Source organism: Xyrauchen texanus, chromosome 20 (assembly GCF_025860055.1).
Source record: "Xyrauchen texanus isolate HMW12.3.18 chromosome 20, RBS_HiC_50CHRs, whole genome shotgun sequence".
Classification (NCBI taxonomy): domain Eukaryota; kingdom Metazoa; phylum Chordata; class Actinopteri; order Cypriniformes; family Catostomidae; genus Xyrauchen; species Xyrauchen texanus.
In genome coordinates, this window is record NC_068295.1 from 33,900,657 (window position 1) to 33,926,852 (window position 26,196).

General features: G+C 38.1%; 2 protein-coding genes across 4 annotated transcripts in view; both read right to left on the reverse strand.

Annotated features, from left to right (window-relative positions):
* Nucleotides 1-295: 295 nt before the first annotated feature.
* LOC127660688 (calmodulin-1) lies at nt 296-6,845 on the reverse strand. Its single transcript, XM_052151054.1, has 6 exons — nt 6,707-6,845; nt 5,971-6,001; nt 3,383-3,526; nt 2,819-2,925; nt 2,601-2,736; nt 296-969 (listed from the first exon to the last, which is right to left on the reverse strand). The coding sequence occupies exons 1-6, from the start codon at nt 6,707-6,709 to the stop codon at nt 941-943; spliced, it is 450 nt and encodes a 149-aa protein (XP_052007014.1). The 5' UTR covers nt 6,710-6,845; the 3' UTR covers nt 296-940.
* Nucleotides 6,846-16,039: 9,194 nt separating this feature from the next.
* si:ch73-105b23.6 (mucin-like protein) overlaps nt 16,040-26,196 on the reverse strand; it is a 33,588-nt gene continuing 23,431 nt past the window's right edge. Inside the window, exons 23-24 of one of the 3 annotated variants that reach the window (XR_007972735.1) lie at nt 17,082-17,192; nt 16,040-16,984 (exon numbers count right to left, since the gene is read on the reverse strand). Coding sequence is in view for 2 of the 3 variants with exons in the window: in XM_052151735.1 (XP_052007695.1) it covers nt 21,045-21,189 (145 nt within the window). In the remaining variant the exon portion in view is untranslated. Of the gene's footprint in view, nt 17,193-20,593; nt 21,190-26,196 lie in introns of those variants that run through there. The other 2 variants (XM_052151736.1, XM_052151735.1) reach the window with 2 other exon arrangements.

Sequence of the window (26,196 nt, forward strand, 5' to 3'; positions counted from 1 at the left end):
TTTAAGAGTACTTTAATGAGCTTCCCCCACCCCCACCCCACACAGAGGCCTTGCCCCAATCCTATCCTGTGAAAACACATAGTAATTTGACCAGCTGACTCAGAGACACATCATATAGTGATTTACAACAGAATAATTTCAACCGTTACAATAAATATTGTAAACATCTCAATTAATACAATTAATGAGTGGTTTCAAACCACTAAAAATCAGCTCTGGTATGCATAATGATGAACATAAGAGCTTTAAAATAAATCAGAGGGCTAAAAGATACTTTTGCAAAACAAAAAGAAACTTTTCAGTATGGGTAAATAGTAAATTTTATTGGAAAACAAATATACAACTTGGAATGGACTATTGGAGGCATGACGATGCCATTAAGTGGCTTTGGAAAAAAATTAAGAAAAACTAAAGTGAATAAAACATTAAAAAGCATTGTAAGATTCAAACAAGTTCTTGGTATAGAACAGCAGATACAAAAAGAGTTTATGTACGAGTATCTTGAAGATACACCAGTGTCTTTTTTTTTGCAGTAGCGCAATGCTGAGAAAATTACATACAATTTATTATATACTTTTGTCCATAGTCCATGCAGAGTTACTCCTCTACACTGTTGCCATGCCAACATTGCTGCCAAGAGACAACCAGCTGGCAGGTCTCCACTCTTGCTACGCATGAGGGGGGCAGACAGACGTGACGTGTATATTTTTGCACGTCACAACCCCCCCTTCGCGGCAACAAGCACCTGATCGTGTAACCGCACCGCCACTCCGAAAACACGATGACAGCAAAAGAAAGGGACATGAGGACTGAAGATCCTATGCAGTTTACATGCAGTTCCTTTGAACAGCTGGGAGGAAGGGGACTTAACGTTTTACAGATAAATTAAACAGAAAAAAGGCAAATTATTTATAGAAGAGAGAGGATCTGTACAAGGCCTTCATTTCGCCGTCATCATCTGTACAAATTCTGTAGAGAGAGAATTTATTAGTTTCGCAACCATGAGAAATTATTTTAATTCACAAACCAAGCATGCACCCAAACACCTTGCACCATCTATAATAGAAAATTATTCTATGTAAATCTTATAAACGACCAGTCGCAACAATGGCAGGACATCTCTTGATCATTCACGCCGTTATTATAGGTGGCCTCGCCCACATTTAAATCTTATTTGTCTAAAATCCTTAAACATTCATAATCTTTTAATTGGCTGTCATTGTACCCTGCTGATGGGCAATAGTTTATTTTGATTAACACTTGGTTTGTTAGAGGTGTCGAAGAAACAAACTAGGAGTTACTTTTTTTTTTTATATATATAAAAACACTAAAAAGTTCCCAGCAACTTCCAAGAAATGACAGATTACTTCATTAAAAGGTAATCAAATTCTTAATTTATTTTTCATATTTAAGTAGTAGCTTTTTTCGTTGCTCAAATAAAAAAAAAGTCAATTTTCAAAAACTTCCGTCATTGCACCAAGTCATACACTCAGCACCATATGTTTCCCCCCTTAATCTGACACATTAGAGGGAGTACGCCCTACAGATACAGAAACGCAAACAGATGTATATATGAACAATTCAGGTTTTAATTTCTACATAAATAACATTTTAGAAAGGTGTATCCCAATGTACTTAAAGTCAGTAACTGTAATCTGAATTTAAAATAAAACGCAATGAATTTTTTACTATAAAGTAATTTGCTTATAGTAACTACAAAAAGGCAGCCCTGCATACAGAAAAATCTAAGACCAAACTCGCACTCTAATTCTATATTAAAAATAAAATGTGTTCTGGTTGGCTAGTGCGTGACAATGAGTGGCAATTAAATGTTAACATCGCACTGGGTAGCCCACAAATCGGTCCAAATCCAATTTTGAGTCAGTTCCAATTAGCTGCGATTGTGAAATCTACTTGTCGATAGACTGTTCATGCCTGGTAGGACAAAGTGACCACGTTTACATGCACTTAAGAAAAGGATTTTCGTAGAAAGCGGCGTTCTGAAGCATCATGTAAATGAGAAAGATTTTTTTCCTGACACGGTTCAAGAGAAAGCGGTTTGTGGCGTTGTAAATGTCCAGTGAAAAGAATTCAACATTGAGAAATGGGGGAAAAAAAAACTATAACTATAGCAATTTATACATGCCAATGTTAAATATCAACTGTCCCTAAGGTTCCTGTATATGCACTCACATACACTGGGGGAATCCCAGAGTTCTAAATAAGAGGGAAACCCCACTATTGCAGCACAATTGTGCTGCAGGTTGCGATAGAAAAGTAAAAAAAAAAAATAAAAAAAAAAGCAACAATTCTGCTATTTTATAGTTTCTTCACTCTATTTTCAGACAATCCAAAGTTCTCCTCGTTTACAATGTTTGTCATTTACACAAGCGTTGCTGGAAAATTACGTTGCTGTGGAGAAAGCTGCTTACTGACCAAGCCGCATGCATAGAGTAAAGAGTATGCCACTTATACAGTGCATGTAAACGTGAACGCCACATTTCTGGTGCCCATGTGAAATTAAGTTACTGCAAGCGTTTTTTTTTTTTTTTTACTACAAATCAAATTATCAGTAACGAAAATCATAAGAATGAGCTTACCTTCGTAGTTTACCTGACCGTCTCCATCAATGTCTGCTTCTCTGATCATCTCATCAACCTCTTCGTCAGTCAACTTCTCGCCAAGGTTTGTCATGACGTGACGCAATTCAGCTGCACTGATGTAACCGTTCCCATCCTAAAGCACAGAAAAATTCCAGCTCAGACACTGCTCATGACTTTTGTTTAGCACTTGTCACTCAATACAGAACAGGCTTTACCTTATCAAAGACACGGAACGCTTCTCTGATCTCCTCCTCGCTGTCCGTGTCCTTCATCTTCCTCGCCATCATGGTGAGAAACTCTGGGAAATCTATTGTCCCATTTCCTATGACGAAAACGAGCGCATTCAGGCAAACTCCAAACTTTCAATATTCACTTGGTTGTGGATAGGTCATTAGAGATTATTAGAGGTTTTTAAATTGAGTTTCGTTTCAGTGTTTTTTTGATTGTATTTAATTTAATACATTTAGTTTTAGAACTTCTGCCAAAGTTAGTGTTAACTATTATGATTTAAATGTTTAACAATATAACATTTCTCATGGTTTTGTAGTTATTGCTAGTGTAAAAAAATGTTTAATAAAAAGGTAATTTGTACATGTTCATTTTACAATGCATAAAAAACTAAAATAAATGGCTGATTTTATTTCATTTGTTCGTTTTTAAGTCATAATTTATTTTATTTTCAGCATTCCAATTACAATTTTAATTAAAATTTCATTTCCATTTAGTTTTTTGCTTCTCTGTTTGTTAACAAGAACACTGATGCATCCCTGCATCCTTACCATCAGCATCCACTTCATTGATCATGTCCTGCAATTCGGCCTCTGTTGGATTCTGCCCAAGCGAGCGCATGACAGTGCCCAACTCTTTGGTTGTGATGGTGCCATCGCCGTCCTTGTCAAAGAGTGAGAAAGCCTCTTTGAATTCTGCAGGGCAACAGATAGATGAAACAGGACCTTGTGTTAACAGAATATCCCAAATATAAATAAATACTGATCACAAAAAAAAGAGAAACCAGTGGTGCCACTTCCTAAGAAGGGATGCCCAAAGAAACGTGACACCTCACTGTAAAACTATAGTTATTCAAATAAATTCTTTCAACCATTTAATTATGAAGCTTTTTTAAAGATATTAAAAGCAACAGAAGCTTCACTTCAATTATGGAGCAAGTCAACATTGTGACTCATCTTAAAACATATTCCAGGTTTTGTAATCTTTAATAAAAATAGTATAGCTTGGCTTGACGTTAAACTACTTTCCTTTTCCACTGACATAACAAATTAGGCTACTCTTACATTTTCACCCTGCCTCCATTCTCATATGTAATGCCCACTTTTCAGGTTTCAACCAGTTCCCAGTGGACAAAATAAAGTCCATTGATTCTCCTGATAAATGGGTCGAGAGTGCTTGGCCAACACATGGCCCCGTTGTACATGCATTACGTGTGCTCTTGCATTGTTCTGGCGGTAACAAACCTCAGACCAAAAGAGGGCAATACATTTTTTAGGCATGACCACGAAACCAGTGCAGCGTCCAAAACCAGGAAAATGCTGCCTTCGGAGGCTGTATAGAGGTAGGATGAAAATAAGGTGCTTTGAAATGTTCCCTTAAGAGTTCCACTCCATTCATTCAAAACAGCTGTCTGTTAAGCCATTAACTGATTAGGCAGCAAGTCAGCTGCCTACGTTTTCGGAAGCAGCCCGGATATGGTAGAGGAGAGGTAAGGATAAAAATAAAGTTAGTTTGAATGGACTAGAGACAAAAAGTGAAAAATATATTTTTCTAAAAGTTTCAACTCAAATTGATGCTTGACATGACAGTTGTTGATTGAAAGAAGAAAATCCGCTCTAGCGCCCCTTGCGGCAATGCTGAGAACGTAGCGCATACTTGCATTGAGTTATTAATTGAGCACAAACACGTTCCACAAGGCATGACCCTTGAAATCAAGCTTGCGTAGCAAGGTGTGTCGGCGTTCACATACTAGGGAGTATGTTTGGGCCTTTAAAGTCAGTTCAAAGTTGCAACAGATTGCTGTTCTAACATGACTTATCCATACTCAATACACAATATAGTGGAATGAGACAGTAAACATAATTGCATACATTGTGTATGTTTGCATTGCAGTAATAGTCAGTAATTACCAGTTGATTATGCAAGATAGACACAGAAAGCAGTTTAAGACATGCAAACATGAACAACAGGTAAAAAGCCACAGATCTCAATCCTATGAGACAACTGTGATGTATCTTATGTAAAAACATCACTTGCTTCAACACTGGCTTGTCAACACACAAATGAAACCTTACACTGCACCTATGCAAAGCATCAACTCCAAGACTCTGTTTCTATGGAGATCCTGCACTGTGACCTCACTCGGTTCCTATGGAGACAAGCCACCGTAGACCTATTGAAGCATATGGAAATGCATTGTCATTACGTCATTGAGCTGATACAGGATCTAGACTTCAAAGCAGCACGGAAACTTTGCAGTGAACACACACATTATTGCCCGGGATACACGTCGGTGACTGGTCTCAACAAATAAACAACCATGACCACACGGTCACTATGGAGACCAACCACAAACACCCAAAAGGAGTCACAGAGATTCTGTTAGAGGTCCTCTACAGCAAAATAACAACCACGATTAGAAACATTAGTCAAAAACAACAGCGGGAGGTTTTTCCACCAAACCCGGGGTTAATCTTTGCAAATCACCTCTAGAAGCTATTTGACAAGACGACGAACTTCAAAAAACCTTCAAATGAAGAAAACAGCTTCTGCTGTTGGGAAAACAAGCTATCTTGCATGATTAGGCCTATATTAGAAGGCATCTATGGAACTCCACGCCTCAGAAATGCGTTTAACCAAGGTGTACCTGATTTGATGGTTATCTCTCTTAAGAACTATGTTACAGTTCAGAGAATGAACATAATGTCCCCAAAAGTCTATATTTACACTAGAATCCCCAATGTCTGATTATAAAATTACTCAAACTGAACCGAGAGGCCAGTAAAATGGCAACTTCGTGTCAAAGACAATGAGATGTTCAGTCCAACAGTGGACACACCCTTGATCCTCAGTGCCTACAGTTACACACTCTCTCCAACAGGGATGGGTGTGTTCACTGAAAACTACAACTAGCCCAAGGAAACGGTCATACGCAGAGCCTGAAAGCCCAATGTGACTCGCTTTTCACCACTACAACCAGTCAATTCATTTGGGAATGTGTCCAAACCAGGTCTCTCCATAAATGGAAATAATATAAATCCAGAGAGAGAGAGAGAGAGAGAGAGAGAGAGAGAGAGAGAGAGACCACACCACCAGCCACGTGCCAATGGACAAGAATGATGGGGGGTTAAAGTCTTACCAGCAATCTGCTCTTCTGTCAACTGGTCAGCCTGCAAAGAAAAAAAAAAAAAAAAAGAGAAAATTCACATTTAAAACAAGGATGTAACCACATATTCAGGACCTGTTTGTGACCTTTCATAAGAATCAGCAAATGAAAACCCATTCTGTTCAACCATTGTTCTATATAATGGATGAGGACCCCTTAATATCAATGGTGGTCACTGCTCTGCATTTAAAACATGTCATAAGGGATCGAAAACAAAAATGTCAGTTTAACTGCATAAGGTGGCGCAGCCCCTCTCCACCGGTCATAAAACTATTTGTGCTGCTTTATTCATGAAAACTACGTTGACTTTTTGGACCTGAGACGTCCAATGCTTTCCATTTGATTTTTGATAGTGATAACATATTCAAAAATGTAGCTCGAGCAAGAAAAATGCGTCATGCTGGCGTGCCTTAAAACGTGTTACAGCAAGATCATAATGGATAACCAAAGAACAAAGTGAACTGACAGTTTCTTAATTACAGACTATGCATACCTAAAACTGAGCAGAAGTCTGCCTGCCACTGAACTAAATTACTCCTATGTATTCAACGAGAACGGAGGCATTGGCAACCTAAATGAACAAAATGCTGACTGTAATGCGCATAATTTACATATCACGCGCATATATATATATATATATAATAATAAAAAAGTGAATTTTGCACGAAAATTACACTGTGAAGTCCATAAAGCATAGATTATAACTCACCATCGCGGTGTTTTAGCAGATGTATCTCCACACAGTAACTACAGTCCGCAGCTGGCAAACAAACAGGATGCAATCAAACTGGGTTTGACGCGCCTTTAATGGTCGCATATTAACTCCTCCCACCGCAATCTCTCCATCCGCCAACACTTCCTTCCCTATCAGAAACCATCGTGAAAAATATAATTTTTGTAAGATGTCAGCACACAGTACAGTGCTCCGTAGATTTTGTACAATAGCGACTCGGTAAAATAACTAATGTGTACGAAATCTGGCAATGTGGACCTGTTTAGAGTGGAACTAGCTCGCTCGCGGAGTCATACATTCTGCTATAGTGTGATGCGGCAAACGCAGCACTGTACGTTCTGGTGAGGAGAGGCGGCTTGTGATTGGTCCATTTGTAGCCGCAATGCGTCACTCGCTAAGATCCGAACAGAGCTGCATTCCCGCTAGACTCACTCACTACACATGAATCGCCCTCAGCACGTAGTGGTTTCACATGGAGATAGTGTGGCTTTCAAGCATCAAGTGGTCTAAGACGTGTTTAAGGCGGGGATTTCTGTATATATTCCGTTTGAATTTTTAGGAGACCACTTTTGATGATGCCACCAAAGCCATAAGGTTGTATAAATGTACATGCAAATGACTCATTACAGTATGAGTACCAAGCAATGTGCAGAATGAACTATGGACATGCTAGTCATCGGTTGTTAGCAGCACTATTAGAAATATGCCTTGAGCAATCAATGAAGTAAAACAAATGGTTGACCGAATCCAGCTCTGATAAAAGGATTTGGACATTAGTTATGGAGTGCAATCCATTTAATTTCTTTATCAGATTGATTTGGCGAGGCTGGCCTGCAAGCCTTGCAGAAAGTCTGCCTGCAGTGTTTTATAGTGGTCTCTGCTGACATTAAACTGCAAAAGTAGCTATAACGCCTTTGTAAGTAGGGCCAAATAAAAGCCCCTTTGACAATTCAGATCCCATTGTATGAAACTGAAATGCAAAATGAAATCTGCTTGAATGCAATTTAACAAAACGATTATGGAGATATCAAACTTCTTATACACTGTATAGACCCATGGTAGATGCCATATTTAATTGTATGCATCTGAGAACAAGACTAGATATAGCTACAGTCGGTTCAGTGGGCTGGGTGTCTTGGTGTTGATCATTGAAAGTATGCCTTTCCAAACAATTCCCAGTGGACAAAAAACACGAGTTGTGAAAATCCATTAAACATAAAGGAATATTTCTCCCAAAAATGAAAATTGTGTCATCGTTTACTAAGGCATTGCTTTATGTTATTTTGGAGCATGACTAGTTCCCATTCACTTTTTATTATATGGCAAAGAATAAGATATGAATAACCCCTACAAAAATCGAGAGGAGGGCCTCTACACATTTGCCACAAACTTGCTGCAAATTCTCCACTGATCATTTTCACATGCAAATGTGCTTTGTGAGAAATTGTCTATTGTTGCCAAAGCTTTGCTGCAGGTTCACAGTGAAGAGCTGCAAACTTCTTGCAAACATTTGCGTGAATCAAACTCATTTGTATGTGAAAATATTGAGTGAGAAAAGATGATAACGCCTTTATATTCAACAAATGCGTCTCATTCAAAGCTTTTGTATAACATGCTAACATGCAGCCATCATCACAAACATGTTTGTTTTTTCGTCATGCATTCATGCAGAGTCTGAATCCAGCTTATTTGTCCCTTGAATATTCTATATAATACAGGATGTTCTACAAAAATTCACCGTTTGTGTTCAATGGAAGAAAGTCATTCAGATTTGGAATGACTAGAGGCTGACAAAATAATCAAAGAAGTCTAATTATTAGTTTAAAACTATAGTCCTTCATAATGTTGATTACTGCAATAAAAAAGGAAAGAAAGAAAAAATTGCAGTTACAGTAAGACAATTATAATGGAAGTAAAAGGTGGGGCCAATCCATAAACATTAAAATACACACTGTTTCAAAAGTATAGCCACAAGGCTTACTGTAAACCTTCCTCATGTTAACATGTTTTAGTGTGATAAAATCAGTTACTATCCTTATCTGAGCAATTTTATCACACTACATGTACATTTATGCAATTGGTAGATGCTTTTATGCAAAGCTACTTACAGTGCTCATTCTATAATTTTTATGATAATTTTGCGTGTTCCCTGGTAATTGAACCCATGATTTGGCATGGCTGGCGCCATGCTATACCCAGACAAAGGAACCCTAGAACCCAACACTAAAATCATGTTAACACTTATAATGTTTACATCTTGTGGCCATATATTGTTTTGACATGTACTGAACCCAGATCATTACTTTAAAGGTAACTTTAAAAGTAACTTTTGTCTTTGTGTCATCTTGGACATATAGTGAGACCTAGTGGCTTGGATGAAGCATAATTTAAAATCAATAGTTTTCAAACCAAAATCAATAAAACTGATCTTGTTTAAGGGATTTTTAGATATTTGTTATAGGAAAACAATTAAAAAATGATTATCAAGAATATGATTTGTGCCCTAATATGAAAGGTCTTACTAGAAAAAAATTATGATCCAACGTTAATTTTCTTGATAAAAAAAAATCTAATTGTGTTTCTGGTAACATGCGCACGTAAAATGGCTAGAAATAATAGCGTAAAGCTGACAATTTACACAAGGAATATTTCTATTTCTTCTGCTCCAAACTTACTTCAAACTTACTTCTCTGTCTGCTCGTATGAATCTAACACATCATAAGAAAGTGTTTCACCGCTGTTCAAATGCACTTTGGATCATTTATATGTATAAATGTTTTCCATCTGAAAGGAATAAATATTAAATGAAGCAAATGATAATAAAATGCAAAGTAATCTCTTCAGTAATCAAAATTCTTTTTGAATGTAACTGTATTCTAATTACCAATGATTTATATTGTAACTGTAGTGGAATACAGTTACTTATATTTTGTATTTTAAATACGTAATCCTGTTACATGTATTCCGCTACTTCCCAACCCTGTGTGTTTGCATGCTCTCTGCTTGTTGTGTGCATGCAATCAAGTGTAACATCAGCTGAGACAGGCTCATCTAGGGATATTTCAGATGTGGCATAAGGAGCAGAAGGGTTGTGGGCACACACACACACACACACACGCACAGTAGATCCTCAGGTCTGCTTGTACTCACTGAATGCATGGGAGTATCTGATGGCCTGCTTCAATATGCTTGGCTGCCTGCTCTTTCGCTCTCACACTTGCCACCTGTCTCTGGACCGGGCCGGGTGAAGTTTGCAGGTGGGAACGAGTTGAAATTGTGAGGGTATCAAAGGGGAGGTCAGTTTGAGAATGAATACAATAGGCTACTTAACTGGATCTCACACAGAGATGTGCTCCAGTAGTATATCGGGAGCGGTTATTAAATGATGACAGAATTTTCATTTTGGATAAACTATCCCATTGATATAATCATTAAACTGACCACAGTTTATTCTTGCACATTTACGCACAAACAGGAAGCTACAGCTACCATTCACACCCTATGGTCAAACACATGACAAGTCGTCTGATCTAAGATCCTTATAAGTAACTGCTTCAGTGTCCACTTGGCTCTCACTACCGTCTCCACCACATAATCCTCAACACAGTGGCGTCTATTCATTCAAATCTGCTTTTCTACACTGGGATTGTAACTCATAGAGATTATGCAACATAAAAATGAGAAACATCATAAAGGGGCCTGCTATATTAATCACAAGGGGGAGATAAGCTGGATTCAGACTGTGCATGAATGCATGATGAAGAAAGAAACATGTTTGTGACAATGGCTGTATGTTAGCATGTTATACAAAAGCTTTTCTGTGACTTGTGCATTGAATGAGTACACTTGTCGAATATAAAGGCATTATCATATTTTCTATGGAAACAGGAAATAAAAAGGTCTCTCTGAGACACCCTTGGGAGTTGTTTCAGGTCAGATTTAGCAACGCTTTACATTATTGATCCCTTTGTTAGGGGGTTATAAAGGAGTTCATTAATGACTATTACTTTTAGTATATGATTATAAAAATGATCATAAAAATGTTGTGAAGGGGCAGTGGTGGCTCAGTGGTTGAGGCTCAGGGTTACTGACCAGAAGGTTGGGGGTTCAAGCCCCAGCACCACCAAGATGCCACTGTTGGGCCCTTGAGCAAGGCACTTAACTCCAGGTTGCTCCGGGGGGGATTGTCCCTGTAATAAGTGCACTGTAAGTCGCTTTGGATAAAAGTGTCTGCCAAATGCATAAATGTAAATGAATGCTTAATAGCACTTATTCAACATTAATAACATATGATGTTTTTAATGTAAAGTGGAAACATATGAAGGAGTTGCTGATATTAGAAACCTGCACATAAAGTTTAGTATGGTTTAATGGTTATAAGGCTTTATTATATAATATTAGTTGTGAATGAGCATGAGAATGAGGACTTTTTTAGCACAATATTTGACATCAACGTGACAAGAAAAGTAAAAACACATGCGAGACAAGATATTACAGTAATTAATAACCCCTTTTATAAACACTTAACATAGGAAACATTAATGCAAAGTGTTACAAAGTAAAAAAATATTTAAAAAAATGGGCAAATGGAATACGTATTTAATTGTTATTGAAACCTGGATCTTTTATTACTATAGCAAAGGACTACAATTAATGTATGTGTTTCAGAATCTACTCTAGATGCCTACATAGGCAGCTATCATCTAAGGCAGCATTCTAACTGGGATCATGGAACATTATAAGTTACTGATATGGAATGCATAGGCAACGACGAAGGATGCATGCACTGCTACCAAAAACTGTTTAGCCCGAGATGGAGAACTTTTATTAAAATGACTGGGAGGAATTGGAATGCCCAATATGGCTGATTTAGAAAAGGAAGTACTTTTACTTTATATGTAAAAAAGCCAATCACCTTTTAGATAGAGACATCACCTGTCAATCTACTCCAGAACATGATTAGATGGACCAGCCAGGAAAAATAAAGAAGCACAATGTACTATACCATTGTTGTCTGATTTTTCTGCCGATTTGAAATTTGTTCTTTGATCGTAATCTTGGCCAACCATTTTGGAGATTTCTGAAAATGACAGAAAATTCTATTTTTACGTGAAAATCTTTTAACGTTTTGCTCTTGGTATGGACAGAGTGTAATATTGTCATGAAAGAGCCAATTGTAGGTGTGAAGAATTGCAATCTCATGCAATTTTCAGTTATTGTGATTGTATGCAGTGAGCATGCACAAACAGAATCCTGCATGACATGTTTGCCCTACAACAGTATTTGGTAGCACATGAGCAATGATACCTTACGTGGGCAGGAGTGTGAAAGAAAGGCGTTTGTGTGTATATATATGCTTTTCTAAATGTTTTCTTTTCTTGAAATGACTCACTCTTCCCTCTTCAAGCCCATTTCTCTACTCTTCTCTCTTGTGGAGCATGCATAGCTGTGCCACTTCAGGGAAAGTTCGCCTTGTTATCTGCAATAGAACATTCCTGATGTTTTTCAGAGCTTACAACATAATTAACTTCCTCTCATACTTTGAGAGTTTCCATTCAAGTCAAGGCAAGCCTTTACAGGGTCAGGCACTCAAAAGACCTTGTGTTTACTGCAGCAAAAAAAAAATAAATAATTACATTACAGGAAAAATCAGTTTCAGAAAATCAATTTTGTTTTAATTAAGAGGCATTATTTGTCCCTCCAATACAGGTCACTTTGTTGTCTGCAGAGGAACACTTAAAAAAAATAGCTCTTTGAATGAACTTGATACAATCGTGGACAATGGTTCCACATGTTTTAAATGTGATAAGTTCTTAACTTAATAATACTTTGTTATTTCAACACAAACAGTTTGTTTAGAAAAAACCTTGCTGAATTGGGTAAACTCAACAAAATTGGACGTGTCAATATAACTCGAATAAATCTCTTTTATTTCTTAATTTACTAACCAATGAAAGTTAATGTTAGCATGCTAAATTGACTGTTTGAAATAGCTACAGAGTGTAGTTTAGTATATTTGCTCAATGAAGCAAACAATCAATTTCATGGGCGACATCTATATTTCCTCATTGCTAGCCATAATGGTAACCCGCAAAACTCCAACATAACAGACACTCTTCTAAATCCCAACATAACAAAACATTAAACACTAACAAGTCTCCCCCTTATATTCATCTTGCACAAAAACATGGACTTCAATTTAATATTTACTCTCCATATCTAGAGATGGAAATCACCTGACCAGTTTCATTAATGCTACTGTATTTACACTACAAAAAGTATTCATGACATCCCAACTCAATTGAATTACGTTAACTTCCATTTTTCAAATTTAAACGGATAGAACACAATAAAATCAAGTTGTTAAAAAATGTTCGAGAATTGTGTTATAAGTAAATTGAACAAGCCGCACTAATGTGAACTAAACAAATAAAAAGATATGCCAAGAAGAATGTTATGAAATATATCAAATGTTGTTGGATAAAAGATAAAAAAAGGAGAGGTGGCATTTAATTTGTATCCACACATTTGAAATGTCTGAGTATTTTTTCAGTTTTGGGGGAATTTTTGTCCCAAGCCCTAGTACATGTCTGGCCTTGGAAAGGATACTAGAGATTTCTCCCCTTAAGGGCAAACACTGAGACCTTAATTGCTCTCTTAGCGCCATTCCCTGCAGGAGTCTTTATAAAAGGGCTGATTGGTGTGGATACTCACAGGCCTGCACAGGTGTTTGTGTGTAGATGTCTACCTGTGTAACTGGAGGTTGCGTCATATTTAATGTATGAACCCTAACAATGCTGGAGCAGATAGAGTTGGTTTTCAGGTGTGTGTGTGTGTGTGTGTGTGGATGTTTAATCCTTTACAAAACACTTTTGTGTTGGTGGTACCATGGTACAATCATGGTATCAGATGGTATTACAATGGTACTTTTATATACATTGGGTTCCACGAGTCTGAAATCACAATTTTAAAATGCTTCTATTTTGAGTTTTAAGCATTATATTGCCAGCACAACAATTTGAGTAAAAAGCTGAATTGAAAATGTGCATTTGAGAATGTATTTGGTATGTCCTCTTTTGATTTAAGCATGTTAGCATGCACTCAAGATGGCATTGCCTCCACAAAACCTGCAAGTGTTTTGTAGAACATTTTTCCAAAGAGTATCTTGTGTTTCATTTTTCCTTTTGGACAAATTTGCTTACATTTGATTAGTGACTTGAAAAAAACAAAACTAAAGCTTATTGGGTCTGTTCAAAACTTGTTTCCAGCCTACTTAGGTAGCAGTGTTGTGTGTAATCCAATTACAAAGTAATTAGTTACTGTAAGTAAAAAAACGAGTGTGATGAAGTACATTTTAAATTCTTGTAATCAGATTACAGTTACTGACTGTCAATTAATTTAATTTTAAGTACATTATAGGGACATTATTTCTAATATCTTATTTATGTAGAATACATGAATTATGGTCCTGTAACTTACCCAAAACTGTCTTCTATGGCAGCATTCTAACTGAAATGGAGCCTCATAATAGACCGATTTGAAACGCTCTACCAAAATCTTTCTAGCATGTCAATCCACTCGGCGGCCATCTTTGGAACACTCTCAGGCAGCTATTTTTCTATGTAAACAAACAGCATAAAAGTATGTCTGTATCTAAAAGGTGGTTGGCTCTTTTACCTATAAGATGGGACTTTCTATATCCGTAGGTCTTTTCAATTTCTCCCATCAATTTTAATAGAAGTGGGCCATCTCTGCTAGATAGTCTCTGGCACTACATAGGCAGCAACTCCTCACTTCATTCAAATAATGCTCCTCTCTTGTAGCGCACAAGAGTGACTCTTGAGCTTTTTCCACTCATGAAAGAGCAGCTCCTATATATTTACATAAATGGGGAAATTATGAAATCTTTTAAATGGTCATGGTTACGATCACAGTACATATTTATAACCAGCAGTACAATCTGACGACACTGGAATCATAAAATGTGCTTCTTCACCTCAGATTACGTAAAGAATTCATATTCCGGCTTGTATAGCTAATGCATATGTGTGTTCTCAAGTTGATTGACAGGCGATGTCTGTATTTTACCTGTTAGGCAGGACCATCATTATACATCCATTGGGAGTTCCAGGATGTCCCATTCATTTTAATAGAAGTGGCCAGTCTCTGCTAAATAGTTTCAGTACATGTACGTGAGAGGAAAGTTGCAAAATTTATCATAAATACACATAGCAGTTTTCTATCATATTAAACTATTTTTTATCTATACTTTTCAGAATTTAATGGATTAGAAGTATATTTATAATCAATTTTTCTTGCTTCATCCGGCATCTTAGATTTATTTTTCCAACATGCTCATCACGGTGCATTCTTGTATTGCCTAACCAGAAAAGGATACATATGATGATACCTTAGAATTTGGCCAAAACAAGATATTTTAGGAGGCAGCATAATGAAGAGAGTGGAGAGTGGAGGTAGCATAGTGGGCTAAATCATAGAACTGGTATGCAGAAGGTTGACAGTTTGATCCCCACAGCTACCAACATTGTGTTCTTGAGCAAGGCACTTCATTCCAGGTTGCTCTGGAGGGATTGTCCCTGTAGTAAGTTTACTGTAAGACTCTTTGGATAAAAGCATCTGCCAAATGCATAAATGTAAAAATACCTACATTTTAGAAAATCCTTCACATCTGGAGCACACCTATCATGTCTTAAACGTCCTTTTAAATCCAGACTCTTTTGGACCCTACTGTATACCATGCAAGTTATTGCTATATTCTTGTCCATGGTACACCAAAGTACTAAAAAGAATACATGGCACTACCTGCAACATGGTATTTTTGGTTACTTTTTTCAGTCACATGCCTGCTCAAAGGTCTGTTGTGGGGGTTGATCAATACTTTTAAAACTTTGTGCATCAAATAGTGATCTGGATCCTTTAAAGTACTTTCATTTAAGTACTTTCACCAGAGAGTTTGGTAAAGATTTACAACCAGGTGTTGTTGGATACATACAGTTTCCTCACACGAATGAAAAGCTTTTCTCTGCATTACTCAGAGGCGAACTCTGGATTAAACTGTTGGTAAAAAGCAAGTCAAAGGCTTGCAGAAATGACGTAAAGGGGAGATAAGGTCACAGAATGAAAGAGCTTAGTTCACATCCTAAACTTTATAGTTTTATAGCGGGGAGATAAATGCTTGCAAAGTACAAAGTCCAATGGAACAATCATAAGGCCAACCAATAACTCATTCTTGAAGTGTTTACAGCCTCTGTTTGATTCTTAAGGCAAATGCTCTATATAGATTTGATGGGACATCAATTTTGACCCATATAACTTAACACTATTAACTGATTTCACAGCCAAGCAAAGAGAGAATAGCTGTGTCCCAAATGACACACTATACACTTAAAATTTACACTACACACTCAGCCAGGTCATGTATGAATTTAGTATTCTACAACTGGATCAACAATGCATTACAAAGGCAAATGAAACTTAATAATTAACATTGTAAATAGATTCATGGTATTTAAGCAAATTAAATATAAACCAGTAACAGAAACAAGCAAACATGATAGCCAAACATACATGAATCTTGTGCAAACTACATTGCACATACAGCATAGGTTCACAATGCATAATACACAAGCAAGTCAAGTCATGTAATGTATGAATGTTCAAAGTGTATGATGGTCCCAAATGGAACACTTAACGTTTTTTACTACACGGAAGCATTCGCTGTTTAACAGCTGACGGAAGTGATGTTTCAAGCGCACGTGATGTGTTGCCTTTATCTTTAGCGCATTAGCAAACCTCAGTTCAACACCTGTATCTTAAACAACATACATATTCACACAGCTTGGGGTGATGGTAAGGCACTGAACTTACATTTGAAAGGTGCTGTATCCACTGAAGTTTCACTAGCTGCAACAATCTTCATTATTTACAACTAGCCCTAATCCATAACTATATCACTCAGATGGCTTAATTATCATAGAAATTGGGAAGGGTCTACACATATGGCAATGCATTTACATTTGACTCAGACATTGATTGAACCATGAACAATGGTCACCAATTTAAAGAATGGGCATCATTTTATTTAGACATTTTAGATGAAGCAAAGAATTGTGGGTTGTGAGTGTCCATGAATGATACACCTCATGCTTCCTCTGAATTCCTGTGAAAGAAGGTCGCATTCGAAATGTCCTACTCTCTTTTCTGAAACGAGACAGCCTTGATGATGTACGCAGCCTTCCAAACGAGACACAGACTTAGTTAGCATGACAGAATGTTCAAAAGTGTCAAGACTATTCCAACTGTCAAAAATCCAAATAAAACAAACACACACACAAGGCTTTAACCAAAGTCTTTCTTGCAAGTCAGTCCACTGTCGGCCATCTTTGGAATGCTCTCGGGAGGCTATTTCATGCCAGTGCAGTCATGCCGGTGCAGCTCTTATCTACTTGAACAGAGAAAGACCAAAACCTCAATAACGGTTGATCAAGATTACGATTAAAGAACATATTTCAAATCAGCAAAAAAATCTGACAATACTGGTATAATAAATGGATATTCTTCACCTCATGTTACGCAAAAAAATCTAAATTTTCCCGGCATGTATAGCTAATGCGCATGCGTGTTCCAGAGTTGATTGACAGGCGATGTCTGTATCTAAAAGGCGTTTGGGTCTTTAAACTGTAAGGCGGGACTTCCTTTCTACATCCATTGACCTTTGGGCACTCAGAGCTCCTTGTTTGAGCGTTCCAATTTCTCCTATTCATTTTGATAGAAGTGGCCCATCTCTGCTAAATAATCTCTGTTTTAATCTGCTTTAAATTGCTCTCTCTCTCAGTCTAGCTAGTTGGCTGGTTTGCTTTGTCTCTCTGTAGTGTCTATATAACCATCAAACTTCAAACTACTTTCAGACAAGGCTTTGTCAAATCAACATCAAAGTTTGTCTTGACACAATTTGCATATCTAGTTTACTCATGTTAATCCAAACTTGTATGATTTAGCGGCTGTTCAGACCATTTGGTGTGATGTAAAAACGCATTCAGTGTGAACAGCTGTTTACTTTCTTCTGTGAAACACAAAAGGTCACTGTTTTAAACACTGAAAGTGAATGGTGACTGAGACTGCCTAACCGCTTCTTTTGAGTCCCATAGAAGAATAAAATTCATATGAGATTAGAATGACATGAGGGACATGTAGTGTGTAATTTATGACATAATAAATATTTAAACGTAGTTTGTTAGTGCTTTGCATCAACTCAAAGAATTCATTCCTAAAACCAAAAATAAGGGGTTGATAGTGGACAGCATCTTAGACTTTTTGAACAAAGAACGAAACAGCATTATTTGCTAATAGTAATCGAAAAAAAGAGGTGAAGGGCTGATAGGAGAACTGAAGAGAATATAAAGCTTTATGACAACAAATAGCCCAGTTCTGTGGAGAGGCTAGGAGGAGAGAGTGATAAGGATGCTAGAGAGAGAGGAGGTGGGGGACGAAGGAAGGGAGAAAGTGTACATGCGGCCGCTGCCCTGCCATTGACCCCCTCTTCCTGTGTGGACCTTCCTCTGCAGTGCAAGGCTGCAAACAACTCTGATGATCTCATTCTGCATGGGCCACCACACACACACACACACACACACACACACACACACACACACACACACACACACACACACACACACACACACACACACACACACACACACACACACACACACACTATTCTTTCTGCATTGGGAGAGCTTGAGGTGTCAGCCCTTTGCCTCTCAAGATTGACTACCCACCATGTCACAAAAACTCACTGCTGCCAATAAGTGGTGAATTGTAGATACTACACCTTCACAAAGCCAACATTGACATTATTATTTATTCTATAGCCCACCTGCAAACATTTAGAGGTTCCAAAGACCATCTGTGCTTTTATTCATTTAAAGCGGTACATAAAAAAAGGATGTTGAAAAATGTAACACAAACAAAAGTTTGATATAAAATAAAGAAGAAATATGTAATATTCTGCACTATTTCTAGGTCACTAATGTTAACTTCTTTGTACAGAAGGTCAGATTGTACTGTCCTCCATTGAAGCACACAAGATTAGAACATTCTCAAATCACGCTGGATAACATGATCATCAGGTTTTGCACAAACTTGTGGAGTCATGTCAGTTCAAGTGCATGCTGTCATGCTGTACATTTTTCAGTTCACTCAAATTGTTTATGCTGATCATATCGGTCGTAATAGAAAAGAATGCAAAATAAAATCATTTTCACTAATGATCTCTGACTTTTGGGCCCCAAAGTATGTTGTATAAACCAAGGCCCCTACAAAAGTGGGACATCACTGCTTGTTTTCATTTTTAACCTTGTGCGACCACATGTCCACATGCGTGGACCTTATATTTTGGCTTCACTATACACAATGCATCATTTAAATGAATAAAAACCAACTGAATACTGTTCACATCACTCTTGACTGTCATTTAAGTGTTAAACTTCTGGCACACCGAGTCACATGACACAAAAATATGACGTTGATCTCCTTGAAGCACTCCTACAGACGCAGCACCAACAAAAGTGCATCTGGTAAGAAACGTTTTTCCATTGAATCCTGTTTGGGGGTGAAGAGTGGCATCTCTAATTTCATTTGTGCCACTTTTAAAACATTTATTCATATTTCTGGTCAGCAAACTGATAAACATGATGTCCACATACATGGATTTTGGGATTCCTTCAAAATTCCTTTTGAATAACTTTCAATAATAACACATCTGTGGGTCATCTCTCTTCATTTTAATATACATGGTTATATTTAATTTTGTTATCACTGTACAATATGTTTCCATTCATTAACATTGGTAAATGCATTCTTATATTCACTGTGCATTATCACATTGAGAATGAATGGCTTCATCCAAAAGCTGAACAATGTTGCATTCAGAGGCTTTATATGGAGCTAGGATGAAAATATGGTGCAGTTCTGGAGGTTAACTCGTTCACTTAATATGGAGAAAGGGAGCAAAGAGCATCCTATAGCTCTCTATACAGCTAAGTGGTGGTTGAGGAGATTCCCCCTATACTACGTCAAGCGCTTTGAGTGCATAGAAAAGTGCTATATAAATGTAAGGAATCATTATTAAGTGCATTCAATCCTAAAATCCGACCAAAAGTTCAGTTTCAGGCTGCAGATGATGTTTGGATCACCCAACATGTTTGGCTGAAATGGGACAATGATAATCAGTACATAGTTTCAGAATTTATAATGCAAAATTTTATTTGAACATGGTTGGCAGTGATTGGATGATGCTGGCCACTACATTTAATAAGAAATAATTATGTTAATTTCTGATGTGATGTCTGTAATGTCTCTAAAACATGAATAACCAACACTCCTAAAATCATAATACACAATTTGATAAAAATCGGACTTTCTATAGTTTGGTATTATTTCAAATTTCTCAATGTAGTCCCCCGCTCATGTTTATTAGGTGCTACTAGTTACAAATCAAAAAGGGAAATAGAAAATACACACAACAGTCACACTCGGGTATCAGAAGGTTAAGAAGGAACCATTAAATTCTCCCACTTTAACACCACCAACACTCACAAATGTTTTCATTTTACTGGAGCACTATTGGGTGTACAAATATCACAATCGATACAAATCTATCTATTTGACATTCTTTGTTATTCACTGTAGTTTAAGGTCATTAGAGGGTTGTGGATGCTATATTTTTTACTTAAAAAATACATGTATCAAATGGTTTTTCAATTTTTACTAGAGAAATAGTATGTGCAGGATTTATAAATAATATGCTATAGCTGGCAATTATATTTTATTAGTATCTGTTGGTGAATCTCATGAAAAAGGACCCCAAAATCTAAAGAAAAAATATCGATTAAATAATAAATATTTTCGTGACAATTAAGCAAATTCTTCCCCAAATTTCCCCCTGGAAGTTTGAATTATTTTTATCTTTTAAATTTTGAGGGAAAATATAACCCAGCACATATCTGAACATCTTCTTTTCAGCCCCCCTTTTCAGAGATTCTTGTCTTGCAATTCATGATTCTAGTGAAATTCATGGAACACTGCATACCAACTTTTCTCAAGAGCCAGTGTATTCAGCTAACTGAGAAAGTAATGCTTCTCTTTGTCTCTCTGCCATTGAGGACTTTAAGAAGTCTCTGTTCAATACAATTAATCCATTAACCATTATTTTAGTTTGAGATTTCCTTAAACACAAGTGTACATCTGCATTGATGCTGAATGAAGCAGATACAGCAGGCACACTAGGCCTGTGTTATCGATTGCGCCGCTTGTATCGGGGTGTGTGATTGTCAAGGATACGCGGGCTGCAGTGGGTGGTGTATTGCAGGGAAGGGTCGTCGAAGTTGAAGGGAGGGTGAAACTTCTCTTGAATGTACTCAGGCAGCAGGTGAGGAATACTTGATAGAAAGAGAGAGAGAGAGAGAGAGGGAGAAATAAAATCTAGTGTACTATTGACATGCAATCATCCACATACAGTATATGCACCAACACAAGGACAGAGAATGGATTGTTTATAAGCTAAATCACAAGAGTGCAGTGCAGACCTAGGCAAACTCTGTGACCTTTAGCCTTTATTCAGAATTCAAAATATTAATTATAAACAATAGTTACTTCTGGTTTCCGCATTGGATTGGCCAAGCAGTGTTCAAATACATCCGATTTTCAGTATAAAAGTATCGGGATACTTCGTTATTTGTATCTGCTAGTCTGTGTTTGCGGCTTTCCAAATAATGATGGAGATTTTGATTCTTCCTTTATTTTAAATGTATTCACGGATCCATTCAGTAACCACAAATTACATATTTATGCCAGTAGGTGGCGTCAAATGTGCTTTTTTATGTTGTGAGTTTGAATTGACTTAAGTGATTCGCTAAACAACGCTGAGTCATTCTCCACCAAGACCGATTCGCTCATTTAAAAGATTCATTCAAAATATCTGATTCCAGTTTAAAACCAGAGTATCAGTGCAGTGCAGAGAATTGAGTTTTTTCATTGGTGGATAAGTATGGTGGTGGGGGTGTGGTCAAGCACCAGCTTTTGAATGAAGAGAGGGATCGGAAGATGGGAACAGTAAGGATTATCACCTGTCAATGATTGTCTCTAACAGCTGTTTGTCATTGCAGTGAGAGTCGGAGATGGATTTAAGAGTGACTGCAAGTGTTTATGAAGCTAAAAAGCAAATTTATTTTTGTAAAATAAAATACCTTTTTGAGTTGGATTTTGCCATCTCCCGCTTCCTCCTGACACCTTCACTTCGAACTTGTTACATTGGTGCCTAAACCCGGGATCAAGGATGAAGAATACTGCAATGGATGCCTCGTATTATGAACTGCTTGATCGGTTGGGCGCAGCTCGCTTTTACTTGACACTGGATTTGACAAAGGGTTATTGGCAGATCTCCTTAACGCCAATGTCCCGAAAGAAAACTGCCTTTTCCACACTGTTTGGCTAACTCCAATTCGTGACCCTTCCGTTTCAGCATCTTATGGACAGAGTCCTCAATCAACACTCTGCTTACGCCACTGCCAATCTGGACATCATTATATATGACATGCCTATCTGGATGACATCATTATATACAAATGGCAGCGGCACATGCAGCATCTGAGGGCTAATTTGAGGTCGTTGCAATGGGCAGGACTCACAGAAAAGAAGTGTGCAATTGGATGGGTGGAAATACGGTATCTGGGGTTCCACTTTGGCCACGGGCAGGTGCGTCCACAAATTGATAAGACTGTAGCGATTGCAGCCTGCCCAAGTCCCAAGACCAATAAGGAGGTGAGACAGTTCCTAGGGCTGGCTACTATTGAAGGTTTGTGCCTAAATATTCGGACATCACCAGCCCGCTGACTGATCTCACTAGAAACGGAGCCCCAGACCCGGTCCAGTGAATGAGCGGACCCTTGTTACATACTCCAGATTTTGTTCTACCTTTTGGGGGATTTGGAGCTGTGTTGTCCCAGTTGGTCGAGGAGGAGGAGCGCCCGGTGCTGTATATCAGCTGGAAGTTTTTGACGAGGTATAGCACCATTGAGAAGGAGTATCTGGCTATCAAGTGGGTGGTCCTTACCCTTCGGTACTACCTCCCAGGATGGGCTTTTACCCTCTCTTCGCACCACACCCCGCTCCTGTGGCTCCATCGTATGAAGGACACAACAGGCGGATTACCCATTGGTATCTGACTCTTCAGCCATTTAAGTTTGAGGTGGGCCATAGGCAGGGCTGGACTGGTAAACTGGCATACCAGGCATTTTCCCGGTGGGCCGTTGCACTTTGGGGCCAATCAGGTGCGGAATGGCCATCGGGAGAACCGAGCAGGCCAGTGGTTCGGATGCGAAACGTGACGAATGTCCCGCGATAAGCAAAAATGAGCTGCCGTGTTATGCAGAATGGGCCACAAAATGGCGCTGCGATATGCAGAAATTGACAGCAAACCCCACCCCCCCTCAACAGTTGGGCCAATTGCCATGTGGTCGAGTGGTCGAGACCCGGCTTGTGAATGGTGAGTGAGATCGGGAGATGAGAACGGTAAGGATCATCACCAGTCAATGACAGTCTCTTAACAGCTGTTTGTCATTGCTTTGAGAGTTGGAGATGGATTTAAGGGCGAGCACGACGGCAGCGAGAGGGAGAGAGAAACACAAAGCTGACCGCGTGTGTTTATGAAGCTGAAAAGTGAGATTTTTGGTAGTAAAATAAAATACCTTTTTGAGTTGGATTTCGCCGTCTCCCTTTTCCTCCTTACACCTTCACCTCGAACTTCTTACAATAAGAAATGCACAAACTAACTGACCAGTTTTTGTCTGAAATTTAAGCTGTTCAGAATTATTTACTTGTTTGTTGAACTGTTGTATAAAAGCAAAGAGGCCTGCTGCCTTATGCCTGCAGTCAAATCCCAGCCTTGCTGATATTCAGAACAAAGGAAGTGAAAGGCAGGTCAGACACTTTTCAGACACTCACTAACTAACTAAACAAAGGAGCTGTAAGCTGTCTTTTGAATATGCTTTGCGTTTTCAAGTTTGTTGTTTTTATCTCTCAAATCACTTTCGATTTTCTATCATTTGTTTTAAAATTGGATTCTTTCAAAAGAATTTTAGGAGAAAAAAACATGCATTAGCTTGGCAAAATTTCCAGCTACTAACAATGGCAGCAAGTGCCTTATTGTGTATATTGTCCATGCTGATTTTGCATCTCAAGTTCAAACTTTAACATGCATGCTTGAAATTAGCACCAATCTCACTTACTAGGGGTAAGCCATAACATTTCAACATATATCAGGCAGCTCTGTGATGATGAAGACACCTTTTAATTAGCTCAAAGAGAATGTGCACAGGTGGGAGACTGTCTTCCCTTCATTTGCAAACCTGTTTGCAGAGCAGAGAAGTAGGTACACATAGACAAGCTCTTGTATCATATTGTGGCAGGGCAGAGGGCGGGGCCGGGTCATGATCCTACACACCCGGTCCCATATTAGGCTAATTATGCCTTCGTGAGTGATAAAGGTCGACTGCAGGGGATCGTGCGGGAGAGAGAGATCGTTTACGGACATGTCCGTCATGTGTGTGTTTATGTTGTCTTTTAAGTTTATCATTAAAACTATAGGCATAATTACGCTTAATACGGGACCGGGTGTGTAGGATCACAACCCGGCCCCGCCCTCTGCCTTGCCACACATATCTAGAGAAAGAATCTAGTGCTGTAAATATTGACTCAATATTTACAGAATTTGATTACATTCGGAATCTCTATTACATCACTGGGGCAACAATTTTGCTACACGTTTCGCTGCAGTTTCAAGGAGAAATGTCCACAGAGGGGCGCTAAAAGCATGTTTAATGTTCTCCTGAAAGATGAGGATTTTAAGGTTAATGCTCTCTAGAGTTTTAAATTAAGAAAAAACTTACCTACCTCCCTAAACGAAACCTTTAACTGAAACCTTATTAATTGTGTGCTGAAAAGGAAATGTGAGAATCTTTTTTTAAATGAAAAAACAAAACAAAAACGATGTCCCTCCCTAACTGCTACATGTAAATCTAACCAATAGTGTCATAATAGCAAATGTAATATGAAAAACATAATAGCTGAAGCAACCATGGCTGCATTTCCCAAAAACATCACAAGCTTAAGTTGATCGTAGAGACCAGTGGTTACTACAATCTACTTAGGCTTACGATTCTTTTGGGGAAATGCTGGCCATGTCATTTTGTAGCACTTCTATGGCACTTTCGACTCACATGTTGATGCGCAGGCTCTGCTGATGTCGAATCCGGGTCTTATCTGATGCTCTATCAGTTCCGTTAGATAAGTAGTATTAAGTATTAGTAGTAGTCGTCGTAGTAATGCAGTGAATATTACATAACTTTACAGTAGTGATCTATCTTTGTCATACTTTTTCATTTAATGTAGCTTTTATTGTGACAGAGCTTTAATTTTGAAGCGTTTCTGTGTTATGACAGTAGCTTTTCAGTCCAGCAATTTGACTAAAAATTATTATAAAACCACAATAGGCTGCATTTGAAATAAATAAGTATGTACTCTGTGTGTGCCTCATGCTAAAAAGTGAATTAGTTCTGAATAATTACTCCATTCCAATGAGGAGCTTTAAAAGGTACGCATTCACAAGTGCTCACAATTGAAGCCGTACATGCAAACAATAATTTTATCTGATTAAATCACAGATTTTGCAGTTAGAACATAATGTCTCACTAGAACGTCATGTGATTTTTATTTGTGCGCTGAATGTTTACAGAATAACATTCGTACGACTTTTTTGGTTTCGGAGCATTTTTACGAGCACAGTATCTGACCTGATTTCGATACCAGTATTGGTATTGTGACATCCCTAGTTTTTACATAAAAAATACTATAGTTTCTTTTTTAGATCAACAGTTCCTAACCACAGTAAAGTGACCATAGAACACTACTAGCCACAGAAGCCGGTGAGCCATAATTTTATTTTCAAACCCTATACACTCACTAAGCACTTTATTATGAACACCTGCACACCTACTTATTGGTGATTATCTAATCAGCCAATTGTGCGGCAGCAGTACAATACATAAAATCATGCATTTACAGGTCAGGAGCTTCAGTTAATATTCACATCAACCATCAGAATGGGGAAAAAATGTGATCTCACTGATTTCGGCTGTGGCACCATTGTAGGTGACAGACGGGCAGGTTTGAGTATTTCTGTAACTGCTGATCTCCTGGGATTTTCACAAACAGTCTCTAGAATTTATTCAGAATGGTGCCAAAAAAAACATCCAGTGAGCAGAAGTTCTGTGGATCGAAATGCCTTGTTGATAAGAGAGGTCAACGGAAAATGGCCAGACTGGTTTGAGCGGACAGAAAGGCTACAGTAACTCTGTTTTAGTGAACTGAATAGCATCTCAGAATGCACA

Bases quoted from the DNA above. Each gene is read 5' to 3' on its own strand.
- LOC127660688 (XM_052151054.1), bottom strand. The intron at 3,527-5,970 runs GTAAGACTTTAA...GTTGCCCTGCAG, and splicing joins GACAGAAGAGCAGATTGCTG to AATTCAAAGAGGCTTTCTCA. The intron at 970-2,600 runs GTAAGCTCATTC...CTCTCTCTACAG, and splicing joins CGGTCAGGTAAACTACGAAG to AATTTGTACAGATGATGACG.